The sequence below is a fragment of the Chlorocebus sabaeus genome, chromosome 23 (genome assembly GCF_047675955.1).
Source record: "Chlorocebus sabaeus isolate Y175 chromosome 23, mChlSab1.0.hap1, whole genome shotgun sequence".
NCBI lineage: Eukaryota > Metazoa > Chordata > Mammalia > Primates > Cercopithecidae > Chlorocebus > Chlorocebus sabaeus.
The window spans coordinates 54,060,907-54,079,191 of NC_132926.1; the positions used below are offsets into that span (position 1 = coordinate 54,060,907).

The window sequence follows — 18,285 nt, forward strand, 5'->3', positions numbered from 1 at the left end:
TTATTCTTCACTTTTGAAGAATAACTTTGCTGATATAAAATCCTAGGTTGGTGATTTCCCTTGTTCCTCCCATAGGTAAGGTATTTTTTCCTCCTTTGACTTTATTCAATACTTTCTCTTTGTCTCTGCTTCTTTTTTTTTCATTTTAATATAATATGCATAAATATGTATGGGTTATTTATTGATTTTTAAATTTATTATTCTGCTTGGAATACTCTGAACTTCTTGGATATGTGATTTGATAACTATCATTCACTTTGGAAAGTTCCCCACATTACTTCAAATATTTTCAGAGTGTCTAGCTATTTTAGTACCTTTGTCTTCACATATAGATTTTAGAATAATCTTTTAAATAGGTAAAAAAAAATTGCTGAGATTTGATTGGAATTGTATTGAACCTGTATATTAATTTGAGGAGAGTGTCACTATATTGAATCTACTAATCTATAAAGACAGTATTTCTCTCCATTTATTTAGACCTTCTTTGATTTTTTAAATTAACATTTCACAATTTTCACCCTACAAGTCCTCTGTGTTTTGTTAGATTTACACCTAAGATATTTTTTAAAAAGTGATTATAATGACAATGCATTTTTTATTTTAGTGTTTTTAATTACATGTTCATTGCTACTATATAAAAATACAATTAATTGTTGTACTTTTTTGTATCCTGAGACTTTGTTGAACTCATTTATTAGTCGTAGAAGGCTTGTTTTTTTGTTGTTGTCTTGTTTTGTTTTGTTTGTTTTGTTTTTGTTTTTGTTTTTGATACTTGGGATTTTCTCCAACTTTTCAAAGAGGGATAGTTTTATTTCTTCTTTTCCAACCTGTATTCCTTTCCTTTCCTTTCCTTTCCTTTCTCCTTTCCTTTCCTTTCTCCTTTCTTTTCCTTTCTCCTTCCCTTTCCTTTCTCCTTTCCTTTCTTTTCCTTTCTCCTTTCCTTTCCTTTCCTTTCCTTTCCTTTCCTTTCCTTTCTCCTTTCCTTTCTACTTTCCTTTCCTTTCCTTTCTCCTTTCTTTTCCTTTCCTTTCCTTTCTCCTTTCCTTTCCTTTCCTTTCCTTTCATTTCCTTTCCTTTCCTTTCCTTTCTTCTTTTCTTTTCTTGCCTTATTGCACTGGTTGTGATTTCCAACATTATGTTGAATAAGAATGGTGAGACTGGAAATTCTTGCTTTGTTCCCAATCTTAGGAGGAAAGCAATCAGTCTTTCATTACTGAGTATAATGATACATGTAAGTTTTTTTTATAAATGCTCTCCAAAAAGAGAGTAAGTTCTTTGTAAGAGAATAACTTGATTAACTTTCCTTCTATCTCTATTTCTCTGAGAGTTCTTAGTTATAGATATTGAATTTTGTCAAGTGTTTTTTCTTTATCAGTTGATATGGTCATGTAAATTTTTTAGCCTGTTAAAAATGGTAGATTACATTGATTGAATTTAGCATATTGCACCCGTCTGGTATCTCTGGAATAAACTCCACTTGGTCATGGTGTATAATTATTCTTCATTATTGTTGAATATCATATGTTTTCATTTTACAGAATTTTTTGAGCCTATATTATGAGCTTTATTGGCCTTAATTTTCTTTGTCTGGTTTTGATATCAAGGCAATACTAGCTTTATATAATACATTGAAAAGTGTTCCCTCCTTGTGATGGTTGATTTCATGTGTCAATTTGACTAGCCTAGTCTATGGTAACCAGATATTTGGTCAAACATTATTCTAGATGTTTCTATGAATATACTCTTTAGATTATAGTAACATGTAAATCCACAGACATCAGGTAAAGCAGATTATCCTCCATAATATGAGTGGACCTCATTCAACCCCCTATGAGGGAGGGAGAATTCTATCAACAGGCTACCTTTGGACACAAACTGCAACATCAACTCTTCCCTGGGGCTGTAATATGCTGGCCTACCTTACAGATTTTGCGTTTGCCAACCTCTGCAACCATATCAGTCAATTCCTTAAAATAAATTTCCTCTCTCTTTCTATAGTAGGTAGATATATTCTGTTTATCTGGATAATTTTGACTACTCTACTTCTCTTCTATATTCTAGAACATATTACATACAAATGGTATTAATTTTTTCTTCAAATATTTGGTAAAATTTGCTGTTAAGCCATTGGGCCTGGAGATTTCTTTTCTTGAGATCTCAAGTGATTAAACCTTAATATTTATAGGTCTACTCGGATGATCTATTTAATTATTGGCTGAGTTGTGGTAATTTATATTTTTTGAGGAATTGGTCCATTTCATCTAAATTGTCAAATTTAGGTTTATAGGTTTGTTTCTAGTATTCTTATATTATCCTTTGATGTTCATACTGATATACCCGGTTACTGATATTGCATACTGTGTCTTCTTTCTTGTAGTCTTGGGGAGGTTGTCAATTATATTGATTTTTTTAAAAATCCTAGGTCTTTGCTTCATTGATTTTCTTTATTGCTTTATTGTTTTCTACTTAATTGACTTCTTTTTATTATTTCATACCATCTGCTTGCTCTGGGTTGATTTTGCTCCTCTTTTTCTAGTTTCTTTAGATGAAACCTTAACTATTGATTAGGGACTTTTCCTCTTTTATAATATTTACATTTGGGACTTTAAACTTGTATTTCAGCACTTCTGTAGAAATGTCCTACAAATTTTAATAGTGGTATTTTCATTTTCTTTTAGTTCAATGTACTTTTAAAATTTTTATTGGGACTTCTTTATCACATGGTTTACTTAGAAGTATATTGTTTAGCTTCCAAGTTGGAGAACCAATTTTCCTATTATGGTTCTTTAATTGGTTTCTAGTTTAATCTTGTAGTGGTCAGAGAACACTATCTATATGATTTCAGTTCTTTTAAATTTTTTGCGATTGTTTCATGGCCCAAAATATGGTTTATCTTGGTATATGTTCCATGGGCACTTAAAAAGAATGTGTATTATGGCTGGGTGCAGTGGCTCACACCTGTAATCCCAGCACTTTGGGAAGCCAAGATGGGTGGATCATGAGGTCAAGAGATCAAGACCATCCTGGCCAACATGGTGAAACCCTGTGTCTACTAAAAATACAAAAATTAGCTGGGCATGGTGGTGTGCGCCTCTAGTCCCAGCTACTCAGGAGGCTGAGGCAGGCGAATCGCTTGAACCCAGGAGGCGGAGGTTGCAGTGAGCTGAGATTGCACCACTGCACTCCAACCTGGGCAACAGAGCGAGACCCCTTCTCAAAAAAAAAGAAAAAAAAAGAAGTAGAATGTGTATTCTTCTTTTGTTGGATGGAGTGTTCTATAAACGTTGATTAGATTTTAGTGATTAATGGTGCCATTAAGTCCTACATCCTTGTTGATTTTCTGTCTAGTTGTTCCATCAATTGTTGAAAGAGGGGTGTTGAAATCTTCAGCTATAATTTTGGATTTGTTTATTTTTCCTTTTAGTTCTCTCAGATTTTGTTTCATATGTTTTGCAGGTCTGTTTACCTTCAGCATTGCTATGTCTTCTTGGTTGATTGACTTTTAAAAATCATAATATTCCTCTCTCATGCTAGTGATTTTCATTGCTCTGAAGCCTATTTTATCTCTTGTTAATAGAGCCACCCTTGCTTTCCTTTGATCACTGCTTGCATAATGAATCTTCTTTTATTTAAAAAATTTTAACCAGTCTATGTTGTTACCTTTGAAATGAGTTTCTTAAAACTATATATTGAATATTATATAATTGGATATATAGTTTTGCCTACTCTACCATTATCTGTGTTTTAATCTGTGTATTTAGGCCATTTACATTTGCATGTAACCACTGCTGTTACAGGGTTTAACTCTGCATTTTGTTTCTTATTTTCTGTTTGTTCTTCTTTTTCTCTGTTTTCTTTTTTCTGTCTTTGTGTTATTTGAACATTTTTTAAATTCAGTTTTGATTCACTATACCATTTTTAAAGTATATTTCTTTGTATAGCTTAAGTGATTACTTTAGGTATTACATTCTATACACACAAGTTATTAAAATCTACTGTTGGCCAAGCATGGTGGCTCATACCTGTAATGCCAGCATTTTTGGAGGCCAAGACAGGTGGATAGCTTGAGCCTGGGAGTTTGAGACCAATCTGGGCAACATACTGAGACCGTGTCTCTACAATAAATTAAAACAAAACAAAACAAAATGCCAGGAGCATGAGTACACAACAGTAGTCCCAGCTACTTGGGAGACTGAGGTGGGAGGATGTCTTGAGCACAGGAGATCGAGGCTGCAGTGAGCCGTGATTGAGCCACTGTACTCCAGCCCAGACGACAGAGTGATACCCATTCTCAAAGAAAAAAACAATCTACCATTGGAGATGAAAAAGTATTGTAAGATTTCAAATATATATATATTTTTTCTCATTACAACCTTCACCTCCTGGGCCCAAGTGGTCCTCCCACCTCAGTCTCCCAAGTAGTTGGGACAACAGGTACACAACAAGCTAATTTTTGTATTTTTTGTTAAGTTGAGGTTTCACTATGTTGCCCAGGCTGGTCTCAAACTCCTGGGCCCAAGCCATCTGCCAAACTCGGCCTCCCACAGTGCTGGGATTACAGGTGCGAGCCACTGTGCCTGGCCCTCAGTGAATTTTTAATGTTAGTTCTCTTAATCATGTGTGGATTATTTTCAGGCTGAAAGGTATATCAGTGCCATTTTGTTATCTAACCCACTGTGATTCTGTAGAACTCTTTCAAAGAAATGGAACAGAATGAAGACTCTTATAAAATGCTCTCTGACACAGAGGACAATTAAGTTGCTTATTTTGTGAAGCCACTGTACTCCACCAAAACTTTGGTCACCAGAAGAGAAGGAAGAAGCATCTACGAGCATCTGATTGGTGTAAGACACAGTATAGGTGTGCTTTCCCAAGTTATCTCACTTTAAGGAAAGTTCTAATCAATCTCATTCTGGGGTAATTTTCACCAGACTCATAACAAACTTCACTGTCTCAGTGCTGGCTGGAAATAATACAACAATTTTAACTCTCTCTTTTCATTTATCTGGGTGAAGTGCTAAAGAAGTTCAGATCAGTAGTGTCCTGTTTAGTCTTTAGCTATTGTAGTTAATCATGCCTACTTAAGACATCTGGAAAAACTCTAATTTAATCAAACATATAGGACAACTAAAGTAGTACAAAGAAAAAAATAACATGTATCTCAATTTTCCACTTAGTAACGTAACAGATGTCATTTCATCCAATGATTTGCTCTGTAGAGAGCTCACTAAATCAGTAGAATGTTTGTTTGTGTGTTGGGACTTATGACTTACAGATTTACCACACATTTCCCTATGGGGAAAAATCCCAACTATCCCAACCTATTAAGGGTTATTATTAGTACTGATGAGAAAAGGTGTTTCTTGGGATTGATTCCCTGGAAGATATTTTCCACGCATTTGGTTTGTAATGCAACTATTTTATTTTCCAATTTTAATTACTACAAAAGGAAATTTACATATAGACACAGGCTCTCTTTTACAAATTTAATTCCTTTTTCTCAGTAGAGATTGAGTTCTCTAGTTCTTGCTGAAAAAGTAGCAGATGGGAATAAGCTCTCTCAAATTATACATCACTCTAGGGGCCTATTGAATTTCAATATTGGATGGGGTCTCAGGCAAGCGTCACTATGATCTGATGCTTGAAACAACTCCCACCATTATAGTTAGCCCTTCCACAGCCTGAGCTCCTGACTCACAGGCACTCTGACATCTTTACGAGATAACTACTATATTTCACAACTGTGGAGCAAACACCAAGAAGGAAAAACAATATTCTGCCTTCAGAATCTCAGTTTATTAAAGTATGTAGCAACCAGCAATCTAGAGAACAACCTCATGGTGTGGGTCTAAGTTTCTATGGCAAAATAGTATGACTGGGTAACCCCCAGAGGATAATCGGATTAATTTAAGTTCTTGGCATCTTTGCTACACTGGAGGTTAGGTAGAGAAGAAAGGAAGCCATGGCTCTTCTCTATACCTAGACTGACCTTCAGAAATCTGAGTCTGCATACTGAAGCCCTAGACCTTCATCTAAGTGCCTGAATCTGCAATCTACTGCAGATGCTAAATGACCTGGCTCTCTGAAGGTTATCTGCCCCTACAAAGTAGCATTCATTCTCTCCAGAATGTCCAGAGCATGGAGAATTTAAAAAAAAAAAAAAACTTCCTTCTAATCACTTTCAAATATATTTGTAAGAGAAACTACGGCATAGAAAACCTCTCCTGATTTCTTTTTACCGGCCATTACTTGAATCTACTATTTAATAAACTTAAAATGTATAGTAAACACCTCTGAGGCAATAATAAGAAACTATATTATTCTATGCATAAATTTGGGCTAAATCTAGACTGACATGATTGCTAAAGCATACGATACTTACAAGCTCAGAATAAGTATTCAGTAACGGTTTCTTGAGTGAACGAGTGAATATATACTCTGGCTGTCAATCTATTTTAAAAAACAGAAAATTTTAACAAAAATGACAGTGTGGTGAGAAGATTTCTACTTCAGCTTATAGTGGTACTGCTCTGTAAGTCTTTGGAATAGTAGAGGATGGTATGGCAGAGAAAGAGACTTTGTTTTAGCTTAAACATTCCCATATGAAGCCAGGCATGGTGGCTCATAGCTGTAATCCCAGCGCTTTAGGGAGGCCAAGGCAAGAGGATTGCTTCAGGCCAAGAGTTCAAGACCAGGCTAGGCAATAAATTGAAACCCCATCTCCGCAAAAAGTAAAAAATTAGCCAGGTGTGATGGCGTGTGGCTGTGGTCCTAGCTGCCAGGGAGGCTGAAGTGGGAGGATTGCTTAAGGCCAGAGGTTCAAGGTTGCAGTGAGCTATGCTTTTACCACTGCCCTCCAGCCTGTGTGACAGAGTGAGATCCTGTCTCAAAACAAACAAACGAAAAAGAAATATAAAACTTATTCATATGAGTTATCAGCAGCTGGATTTCTAGAGTTATGACTTTAATTCATCTTTGAAGATGCCTTCCTTTCTATTAGAAAGTCACAAAAATGGTCATTTAATTATGAGAATGCAAATACCTACTTCTTGAGATGGAAGTCACCATATATCTGAGTGCAGATACATAGATTGAGATACTAAGCAGTCTGTAAAGTAGTGTGTATGGAGAACATTTCCTCCTAAATATAGATTTTTATGCGACTTCTGGTATCCCACAGAGGGTGTCATTTAGGCTTGAATAACACAGGTTCTAGGACATATGGTTGAAATCTGTGAGATCAGGCCACTGACCTTAAAGGGAAGTTTGAAGATCAAGTGAGTAGAATGTCTATATGTGGGTCTCCTGCCTTCAGAAAATGCTGGTTCTGGTAGTAATCACTTACCTATTTACCTGTGCTTGTGATGTGGGTAAAATGACATTTTGCTGTCAGAATTCCCCACCACATACAAAACAGATTGAAAAAGTAAGATTTATAAGCTGTCTTGAAGTCATGAGAATGAGGCAGTGGGCTCTTAGTAACTTTCTTTAGGTTTTCTTTTCCTTCTTTATTATACATGTGGAAATATGTATTAATGTTAAATGTAGGATATAATTCACTCATTTTGAATGTTTGTTTTAGACTATAAATCCAAAGTTCACAACCACAGCATACCAAATCAGACCTGGTATACACAATTGAGAGCATTTCAGGCAGGGTTTATACACCTATAGGACCAGGCAGGCAAGACAAATGCCTTAAGCAGCCCTGCATAAAACAATAGGAAATGGTGGGACCTGGAGCAAAATGTAGAGTGCAGCCCCTACCCTTCTTAAAAGCATTTCCTTTAAAACAAAAACAAAAAAATGAGCAAACAAAAAACAAAACACTGTTCTGTGCCAAACCAAACAGTTGGTCAGTTGAACGTGGACCACTTTTTGGACCCCTATAGAGGAACAAGCATGAGAAAGAAGATACCCATGGAAAACTCTTTTTCTTATAAATGGGATGGAATCTGACTTGAGAAAGGGAGTATAGGCAATAAATATCTTTGTTGTCTAACTGCACGGGAGTGGTGAGTGATGAAATGTATACTGGCCTGGGGGCTACAGATCCTGGTTCTGGCATTTTCTAGTTGTAAGTTTAGGACTAGTTATCTAGCTAAAACATTCTCATGATAATCAAATAAAATAATCTACTTGAAATGTTTTAAATTACTGTAAATTGCTGTGTAAATATTAGTTACATTCCTATATACATAGCTGATGGTTAGTAAATGCAGGTCTGGAACAAGATAGTGGGCATCCATGATGGGTGTTTGTTGTTCCTTTCACTATCACCATATCAAATTTATTTCAATAGGAGCTAGGCAATAAGGCGCACTTTTTTATTGCAAGGCCAAAGATTATATTATCAGCATTTTTCTTTTAATGATAACTCGCTGTTATCATTACTTGGACCTCATATGACCAAGGGCTGGTTCAGGGCTAGTTCTTTGTCTTCCATTCTGCTATCATCCATTGCCTGTGATATAATCATGCTATGTGAAAAGGTTGATATCAGATAATGAACTGTTGGTGAAGCTTATTCGTGACATTGAGGAAAATGGATTAAAGAGTTATTAGATCACATGCCATGTGATTTTCCCATCCAAGAACAGAAAGATTGGGTACTATTGGAATTGTGCACTAAGGGTCATTCTTTGTTAAACAAAAAACAATAGTAAACTGTAGAGATGGAAATGGTCAGATAATTAAATGTCATCCTGCCACAAGCTCATGTTATTGAAAATGTACAACACCATGCTGAATAGGCAAGAGCTGGAAGCAGTTCCCTAGAAAACTGGAACAACACAAGGATGTACTCTGTCACCACTCCTATTCAACATAGTACTGGAAATCCTAGCCAGAGCAATCAGTCCAGGGAAAGAAAGAAAAGGCATCCAAACAGGAAGAGAAGAAGTCAAACTATCTCTGTTTGCAGATGGTATGATTCTATACCTAGAAAACCCCATAGTCTCTGGCCAAAAGCATCTAGATCTGCTAAACAATTTCAGCAAAGTTTCAGGATACAAAATCAATGTATAAAAATCATTTGTGTGTTTCTATACACCAACAACATCCAAACTGAGAGTCAAATCAAGAACACAATCCCATTCACAATAGCCAAAAAAGGAATAAAATATCTAGAAATACAGCTAGATACAGAGGGATGAAAGATCTCGACAATGAGAATTATGAAACACTGTTCAAAGAAATCAGAGATGACACAAGCAAATGGAAAAACATCCCATGCTCATGGATAGGAAGAATCAATATTGCTAAAATAACCATACTGCCCAAAGCAATTTAGAGAAGCATTGCTATTCCTATCAAACTACCAATGATTTTCTTCATGAAATTAGAAATAAGAACTATTTTAAAATTCATGTGGAACCAAAAAAGAGTTCAAATAGCTAAGGCAATTCTAAGCAAAAAGAACAAATCTGGAGATATCACATTACCTGACTTCAAACTATACTACAAGGCTACAGTAATGAAAATAGCATGGTACTGGTACAAAAACAGACACATAGACCAATGGAACAGAATAGAGAGCCCAGAAATACTGCCACAGACCTACAACCATCTGCCCTTTGACAAAGTTTACAAAACAAGCAATGGGAAAAGGGAGCTGTACTCAAAAAATGATGGGACACTAGCTATATTCAAAAAATGTCTGGGTGGGATAACTAGGTAGCCATATGCAGAAGATTGAAACCGGACCCTGTCCTTACACCATATACAAAAATCAACTCAAGATGGATTACAGACTTAAATCTTAAGACCTAAAACTATAAAAACCTGGAAGATAACCTAGAAAACACAATTCTGGATATAGGCTGGGGCAAAGATTTCATGACAAAGACACCAAAAGCAATTCCAACAAAAACAAAAATTGACAAATGGGACCAAATTAAACTAAAGAGCTCCTGCACAGCAAAAGAAACTATCAGCAGAATAAACAGATAACCTACAGAAAGGGAGAAAAAATTTGCCAACTATGCATCCTATAAAAGTCTAATATGCAGAATCTATAAGGAACTTAAACAAATTACCAAGCAAAGAACAAACAACTCCATTAAAAAGTGGGCAAAGTTCATGAACAGGCACTTTTCAAAAGAAGATATACATGTGGCCAATAAACATGAGAAAATGCTCAACATCTCTAATCATTAGAAAAATGCAAATCAAAGTCACAATAATATACAATCTTACATCAGTCAGAATGGCTATTATTAAAAAGTCAAAAAAATAAGACATGCTGGAAGGTTGCAGAGGAAAGGGAACACTTATATGCTGCTGGTGGTCATGTAAATTAGTTCAGCCATTGTGGAAAGCAGTGTGGCGATTTCTCCAAGAACTTAAAACAGAAGTACCATTTAACCTAGCAATGCCATTATTGAGCATATACCCACAGGAACATAAATCGTTCTATCACAAGACACATGCACACATATGTTCACTGCAGCACTATTCACAATAGCAAAGTCATGGAATCAACCTAAATGCCCATCAATGGTAGACTGGATAAAGAAAATATGGTACATATATACCATGGAATACTATAGCCATAGAAAAGAATGAGCTCATTTCCTTTGCAGCAACATAGATGAAGCTGGAGGCCGTAATCGTCAGCAGATTAATGTCAGGGAAAAGAAAACCAAATACTTGTTCTCACTTATAAGTGAGCGTTATAGGGAGCTAACCTTGAGTCCACGTGAACACAAAGAAGGGAACAACAGACACCAAGGCCTACTTGAGGGTGGAGGGTGGGGAGAGGGAGAGTGTCTGGCTTTGAAAATGATTTCTTTGGGAAACTGAAAATAAGAACTGTTTTTTGTTTTGTTTTGTTTTACCATAAAAGTCCCAATTTCATTAGGTGTGGGAAATTTCATGGTGAGGCCTGTCTTTTGCTGTGAACTTTGTCCCAGTGTACTTGTTCTTCTATTTTAAAAAGGTGATTTCCTACTTGAACTTGATTCTCCTCTTTTAGCAGGAAAGTTCTCTTGTGTGTGGGAAATCTTAATAAAAAATTTTGTTGTAAAACCATGGAGAAATAATAATAATTATTTCTTTATAATTTGTCTGTTCTTTTTTGTTGTCTAATTTCAAATTATGAGAATCAGGCTTTGAATCTCAAACATTTGGTTTCCTAAGTCTTTTTAAAATGTTTAAAAAAATTTTTCAGAATAGTTTTGTCTTTGCAGTTCCTATATTTGATAATTGCCAAATAAACATTATTTTTACTTAAGCCTATAACATTTATCAACAATTCTCTTTTTATTGCATTAAACCAAAAATTATTTATTTCAGTGTAATATAGAAGAAAATGATTGGATTTTGAAATAAGCAGAGAGAGTATAGGAGATAATTAGAATTGGATTAGATTCATTCTTTTCCAGAAATGCTCTTAGAAAGTACTATAATTTATCTGCTTTTGCTGAACTGAATACTAGAGCAACCCCTGGGCCAGTTACTCCAATGGCTTGCTTTTCTGCTAATCTTTAACACAGTTATTGCTATGAGTTCAGCTTTCCATGAAAGTATTTGGAAGTCCACTAATATAGTAAAGAAACTAAATTGTTAAATCCAACATTTACTTAAATTGGTTAGAAATGTTACATATTTAACTTTCTGTCTGAGAAAAGTTCATGCCTGGTGAAAAAGGACAATTAAAACTATGTATATAGTTCTGTAAATGTTTTTATACTGTTAGAGAATGGCTGGTGTTACTCTTGTTAAGTACCTTATTTGCTGGATTTTCAGTTATTTTTGAATCAGATATATTACCTGATGATTTGCTCAATTTTCATTAAAAATAGGATCATTAGCATATTAATTTCTTTGTTATATTTATACACAATATTTTAATGATCAGTGTGAACTGCCTCAGCAACCCGATTTGCTCTAAGAAAATGAGATTTGTGTTTACAGTGTCGGCTATAATCTGATTTTCAGTTTGTCTGAACCCGGTATTGAACACAATTTGAAGTTCACAACTCAATTCTCTAGAGGTTCAGCAGAACATAGAAATGAAGTTTGGGGCATACAATCGTAAAGAGATTTGGCTGGTAATGTGAATTTTTCCACTTTAAAATTTTTCAGGTTGGGCACGGTGGCTCACACCTGTAATCCTAGAATTTAGGAAGGCCAAGGCAGGAGGATTGCTTGAAGCCAGGAGTTCGAGACCACCCTGGGCAACATTCCAAGACCCAGTCTCTATAATAAACTAAAACAATTAGCTGAGTGTGGTGGCTCATGCCTGTGGCCCCAGCTACTCCGGAGACTGAGACAGGAAGATTGCCTGAACCCAGGAGGTTGAGGCTGCAATGAGCTATGATCACACCACTGAACTCTAGCCTGGGCCGCAGAGTGAGGCCCTGTCTCTAAATGGTATTAAATTGATAAACAAATAAAGGAAAAGAATAAATTTCTCAGAGGCCAATAACACTCCTCCCATCCCCTCACCTCCAACCCTGGATACTTAAAAATTTCTTGTTACTAAGATGTCCCTAACACAGATTAGTCTATTCATACCTTTGGGCCAAATTTCCTCCCCACTTCTAATTTGGTAGTAACCTAGACCTGAGTCAAGATCAGCTTCTTGTAAAGATGGTTTTGCAGGGTAATATGACCCTTGATGCTTACTTCTTCGATGGCTGGTCCTTGAATATTTAGAGGTGATAGGCTCAATTAATTATTAATACCAGCTCCTGCTCTGCTTGTTACTTTATCTCCACTGAGAGGCCGCTTTCATACTGAGGGCTACTCAGGGCATTAGCCAGGGGAAACTGATCTAGAAGTTGACACACGGCTATCAGGAATGTGATGAAAATTTCTCTCTCTCTCTCTACTTTCCTATAGTGAGACTGGGATATCTCATTCCCAATATCCCATGAGATTAAGACAATCTTTGGTCAAATAAAGAGATGGAAACTTGGTTAGCATAATAACACAGGAAAATTGTGGAGATGACAGTTTATCTTGCAGATGGTCCACTCTTAACAAAGGGAAGGATTTAAAGCTTTCTCCTACAAATACACGGTAAGAACATGCTAACCCTCAGTCTCACTATAGGGTCAGGGGCAATGGGCCCTTCATGAGTGCAACAGGGACACCTAGGCCAGAGAGATAGAAAAGATCAGGGAAATCATGGGTTTTGGAGGTGAGAAAAAGGAGGGACCAGCAAGAAGGGATTTCTGAAGTGGATTCTGTAGGGACTGAAGTGCACCCTATGGAAATGATAAAGAGGTATTTTTAACTACTTTCTGGGGTAGTGTACATTCATGATCAGTAAGTTGGTTTCATTTCTGATATAGAACTGCACCTGTACATACTTGTAGCCATTGTAGGCAAAACTGAGGTTAAATGGTTAAATACAAATATGGGAAATTCTTGCCCTGGTTGAAAAACCGAAGCCACTGATAAGACCCATGTTTTTTGGGTTTTTTTTTTGGTGGTGGAGTAGCAAACCTCTGAAGTCAATATCAACAAGTTTTCTTATGTGAGTCAAGAACTCAATTAATTCCTTTTTGTTTTTGAAAAATCACATTTGGAAAATGTGTTTTGTAGATAGTCGGGATCCGTAATCAGATTATGCAATAGGTAAATAGTGTAGAAGACTCATCCCAGATTTCAAGGAGAAATTCTCCTTCTGGGGATTGTCTATCAGTCTGGGAGCAAAAGTATAATAGGTCTGCTTGAAGCCATCCCTAAGCCAATGTGGCCTAAAATGTAGTTTCTGGAATAAATTCATCAGGAATACCACATGTATTTATTAAAATGCATATCCCTGGACCCTAAACTAGAGGCCAGGAATATACATTCTTGCTGATTACTCATGCTCAGTATGTCTGAGAACCTCTGCTAAAGCAATGCTGATCAGGTTTACCCCACGTTCACCCACTTCCCTTCTCCCATTTCCCATCTCTCAATACAGTCAGCTTTACTTTAAGGAGATCCTTGTGTGTCTGTGAACTTCTGGATGGTGAAAATGGTGATTCTCATGTTTGCTGTGATTTCTAACATCTATAATTGTGCCTTCCAGATACAAGAGTATTTGATGAGGATTTGTTGAACTAGTTGAATTAAATTGAGAACTAGCATTACAGTCATACTCATGAGACAGCTAGAGCTATTTGCCTGAGTCCTGCTGTACCAGAACAGTAAGAACTAAGGACCGAAGTCTTCCTCACAGTTAGTGCCTAGCTGCTCCCTTTGAGTGGGAAATAGTTTATTTGAGGGGGTTGAGTGGAAAAGGAATATGATCTGATTTCTTTTATTCCATTAATTACAGGGCAGATTTCCGCTGCCCATTCTCCATTATTCCTGCCAGTGTTTTGCACTGTTCACAGCACATTGGTACAATCATAACAGAAGATTGTATTTTGCTTTGGTTTTAGTCTTGTTCCTAAGGGAAAAATCAGTGTTGTGTTTTTTCCCAGGGAGATGCTGTACCAGGACACTTTTCCCAAAGGACTGCAGCTTTGAGTCACCCATTTTTAATTTTTTTTATTGCTTTAGTTTTATTTCCTTTCTATCCTTGCTAATGTTAATAAAATGCATGCCATAAAGAAATCAACTCCTAAGGACATGAAAGGACAGACCTCATGGCTATTTACTCTGCTGACGGCTCCTGCTCTTTAGCTCCTGCTAAAGACCCGCGCATTCACCAGTTTGAAACTGGCCCTCTGCGACAGCTTTCTGTTCACAATAGAGCTGCATACTAAACGGGGTCGGCGCCGCCCCTCCCTTGCAGTGTGACAAATCTCTGGTAAGAGGATAATGCTAAATTCTTTCACCATCTGTCTAGTTTTGTTTTCTTCCCTCCCCTACTGCTACCAGAAATGTCTAAAAACATAGTATTCTACAGCTGCGTGGTTTACGTGACGATTGCTGTCCGAAGGGAAAACATGCAGTGTTTGCTCCTGAACATTTCCTTTAATTTGTTTCCTTCCAATACAAACATTATAGTATACAGTCAAACGCATGAACTTGAACTTGAGTTTGTCACCTAGGACACTACTTGGGATCGGACTTTACCTGGATGACACTTAATAAACTTTTATTGTTTTCTTACTGGGAATCTTTACAAATTCTCATCAGAGACCACAGGAGGGATGTCATCAGTAGAGAAAACTGGGGCTTCTGGTAAACATCCTAGAGGGTCCTTGACCTCTTGGGGAGGATGGGGACTCCGCTCAGCTTCCAGCTGCTGAATCTTCCTTTCCTTTTCCTCCAAAACTTCTTTCAGCTGAGTGATCCTCTCAGTCTGAAGGGAAACCTGGGTCGACAGTTCCATTATCAGGCTAATTTTTCTATCACCTTCTTCCACAGGTGGGAGACCTCCACAGAACCCTTCCAGCGAGCTGTCTTCTAAAGCAAACAAGAAAAGGAAAGTCTGAGAAGTTTTGATTAGATTTCCCAGAAGCTGAAGAGAGGAAAAATGAAAAAGCTTCATTTCTCACGTTCTTAAAAGAGAGCACAGATGTTGCGTCATCTGGTTAGATACCCTGAGAATAAAATCTGGATCCAGTGAGAGGAAAGATTCTGGGTGATCATGAAAAAAGAAACAAAATAAAACTTGGGAGCCTCTTGAGAGTGTTCAGAATCAGCCTTTGCCAACTCTCGTTTATATGCATTTAACTTTCAATTAACCATGGGAATGATTCATCCATCCATGAAAATCCAATCTACAAACAACAGCCATCCCAAATTTCATGTTATTCTTTTCCCTCAGAATCTTTCACAAGAGCTATGATCAAGTAGAATTATGCTTTGATTTGAATTTTAATTCAATTAAAATAAAAAATGAGATTTGGGCACAGAGGCTCACGCCTGTAATCCCAGCACTTTGGGAGGCGGAGGCAGGCAGATCACAAAGTCAGGAGATGGAGACCATCCTGGCTAACACGCTGAAATCCCGTCTCTACTAAAAATACAAAAAATTAGCCAGGCGTGGTGGCGGGTGCCTTTATTCCCAGCTACTCGGGAGGCTGAGGCAGGAGAATGGCATGATCCTGGAAGGCAGAGTTTGCAGTGAGCGGAGACCACGCTACCGCACTCCAGCCTGGGCGACAGAGCAAGACTCCGTCTCTAAATAAATAAATAAATGAATAGCGAAAAGTTTGCCATGCCCTTTCTGGGGCAAGCGATAATGAAGACAGACCAGTTTCTTAACCCAAGTCAGCTTTAAAGTCGGCAAGGGTGCAATTTGAGGTGATCCAGGAAAACTATTAGCATGGTATTTCCCATACAGATTCATTTCTTTTAGGCCTGAAGTCTTTTTGGCACTTCTTAATAAAATCACAAATACCTCTTGGACATGAAAGCTTATCCTTTATCAATTTCTATCAGTTAACCCCTCAGATGAGGATAAAGGCCTGAGTAATTAAGGACAGAGGTTCCAACAAAGAGATAAAAGATGAGTGGCCATAAGGAGTCCTTGAAAACACACCTCTCTAGCCCATCAAAAAATGTAGCTCCTTAAACTCAAGTCCATCTTACTAGCCTTTAGCAGTACCCTACCACTGTAGAAATTTCCAGCATTAAATGTCTCTGAGCTATATAAAAGGCAGACTTAGGTGTAAGTAGGAAGAGATGTCAAGGGCTTGGGTATCATTTCAGCACTAATGGAGCTAATGGCATGTATGAATGAACCTGATGCATGGTCTCCATGGTAGATTGTTACAACTGAGGTCCTGCATTTATGAGATTCCCAGTGAAAATAAATCTCACGGCTTCACCTGAGAGAAACATTATTGTCAGTCTCAGATACAAAAGCCTGCTATTATTAGGTTCCTACACACCTGCTGAAAATGGACCACCTTTGCTGTAGTAGTGCATGCAGGCAAAAGAGCATAAAAATAACCCATTTCTCAACAAATAAAATTAATTGACAGTCATCACGTTCCCAAGGGATCAAGGTGTAAAATCTTTGGCAGCACATTGCATAGTGGGCAGGGTGCTTTTGGCTTCACAAAAGTGTTAAGAGGAGACAGACATCAAGCTATTCTCTGCTCTTAGAAATTATTGGCACCTTACTAACATTTAAGAACCCGTGGGAAAATTTTTGTTCTGAATTTCTGTTAGAATATTTAAAATTATAACAATATTTAAGATGTTGGTTTGAAGGTGGGGCATGGTGGCTCACGCCTGTAATCCCAGCACTTTGGGAGGCTGAAGCAGGTGGATCACTTGAGCTCAGAAGTTCAAGACCAGCCTGGCCAAATAGTGAAACCTCATCTCTACTAAAAACACAAATATTAGCTACGTGTGGTGGTGCACACCTGTAATCCCAGCTACTCAAGAGGCTGAGGCTCGAGAATCACTTGAACCCGGGAGGTGGAGGTTGCAGTGAGCTGAGATTGCACCACTGCACTCCAGCCTGGGCAACAGAGTGAGACTCCATCTCAAAAAAAAAAAAAAAGATGTTGGTTTCAGTACCTTTCATAAGTTAACAAGCAATGGGAAAACATCTCAAATTTCAAAAGAGCATTCAGTTCATTGCCTCTGCGATAAGCCTGTGTTTTCCAGCCTAGGAGAGGGAGTCCATATGGCAGGAGGCCTTTCTCATCTCCAGATATGCCAAGGTCTCACCTTTCCTTTCATTTGGCTGGAGCTGTGCTGTCCAATACAATAGTCACTAGTCACATGTGAGCATTAAGCAATGGAATGTAGCTAGTCTGAATAGAGATGTGCTTTAACGTAAAATACACAGTTGACTGGAAGATTTTAGTTTAAAAAATGTTAAATACTTCAAATTTTCTATATTGCTTATGTATTAACATATTTAGAAAATATTGTATTAAAGAAAATATATTTTTAAAATAATTTCACTGACTTATTTTTATGTTTTAAAAAATGTGGCTCCTAGAAAATGTAAAATACATGGCTTGCATTTGTGGCTCCCATTATATTTCTGTTGGATAATGTGTTGGGCTAGCATTTCCTTCCAGATGAGCACTTTCTGAACCCCAGGTGGATATATTACCTGGAGATGGCTCTAGTTAACCTGCACAGATATTATTTGAGAGGGAGGATTTCTGGTCCTCAACCATTGGCACAGAGATCATTTTTCTGTCACCCCAGAGGATGGAGTCATGGAAATCAAAGTTTGATAAAAAGTGATGACTGCCAATTAATTTTATTTACTGAGGAATGGGTGATTTCTTGCCTGAATGCACTACCACAGCAAAGCTGCACCACCTTAAGCAGGTGTGTAGGTATCCAGGTAGCAGGCTTTTGTATCCGTGACTGACAGTAATGTTTCTCTCAGTCCCTAAGCTACTCCTTAAACTACAT

General features: G+C 37.3%; 1 protein-coding gene and 1 long non-coding RNA gene across 10 annotated transcripts in view; one reads left to right on the forward strand and one right to left on the reverse strand.

Moving 5' to 3' along the window:
* Window positions 1-17,456, forward strand: part of LOC140709979 (uncharacterized) — a 142,669-nt gene extending 125,213 nt beyond the window's left edge. For all 9 annotated transcript variants that reach the window (XR_012090872.1, XR_012090873.1, XR_012090871.1 and 6 more), the window contains one exon: window positions 15,319-17,456. This is a non-coding gene — a long non-coding RNA (uncharacterized lncRNA). The remainder of the gene's footprint in view (window positions 1-15,318) is intronic.
* Window positions 4,497-18,285, reverse strand: part of CCDC192 (coiled-coil domain containing 192) — a 254,994-nt gene continuing 241,205 nt past the window's right edge. The window contains exon 7 of the mRNA XM_008014308.3: window positions 4,497-15,357. Within this exon, the coding sequence (XP_008012499.2) occupies window positions 15,071-15,357 (287 nt within the window). The 3' untranslated portion in view covers window positions 4,497-15,070. The remainder of the gene's footprint in view (window positions 15,358-18,285) is intronic.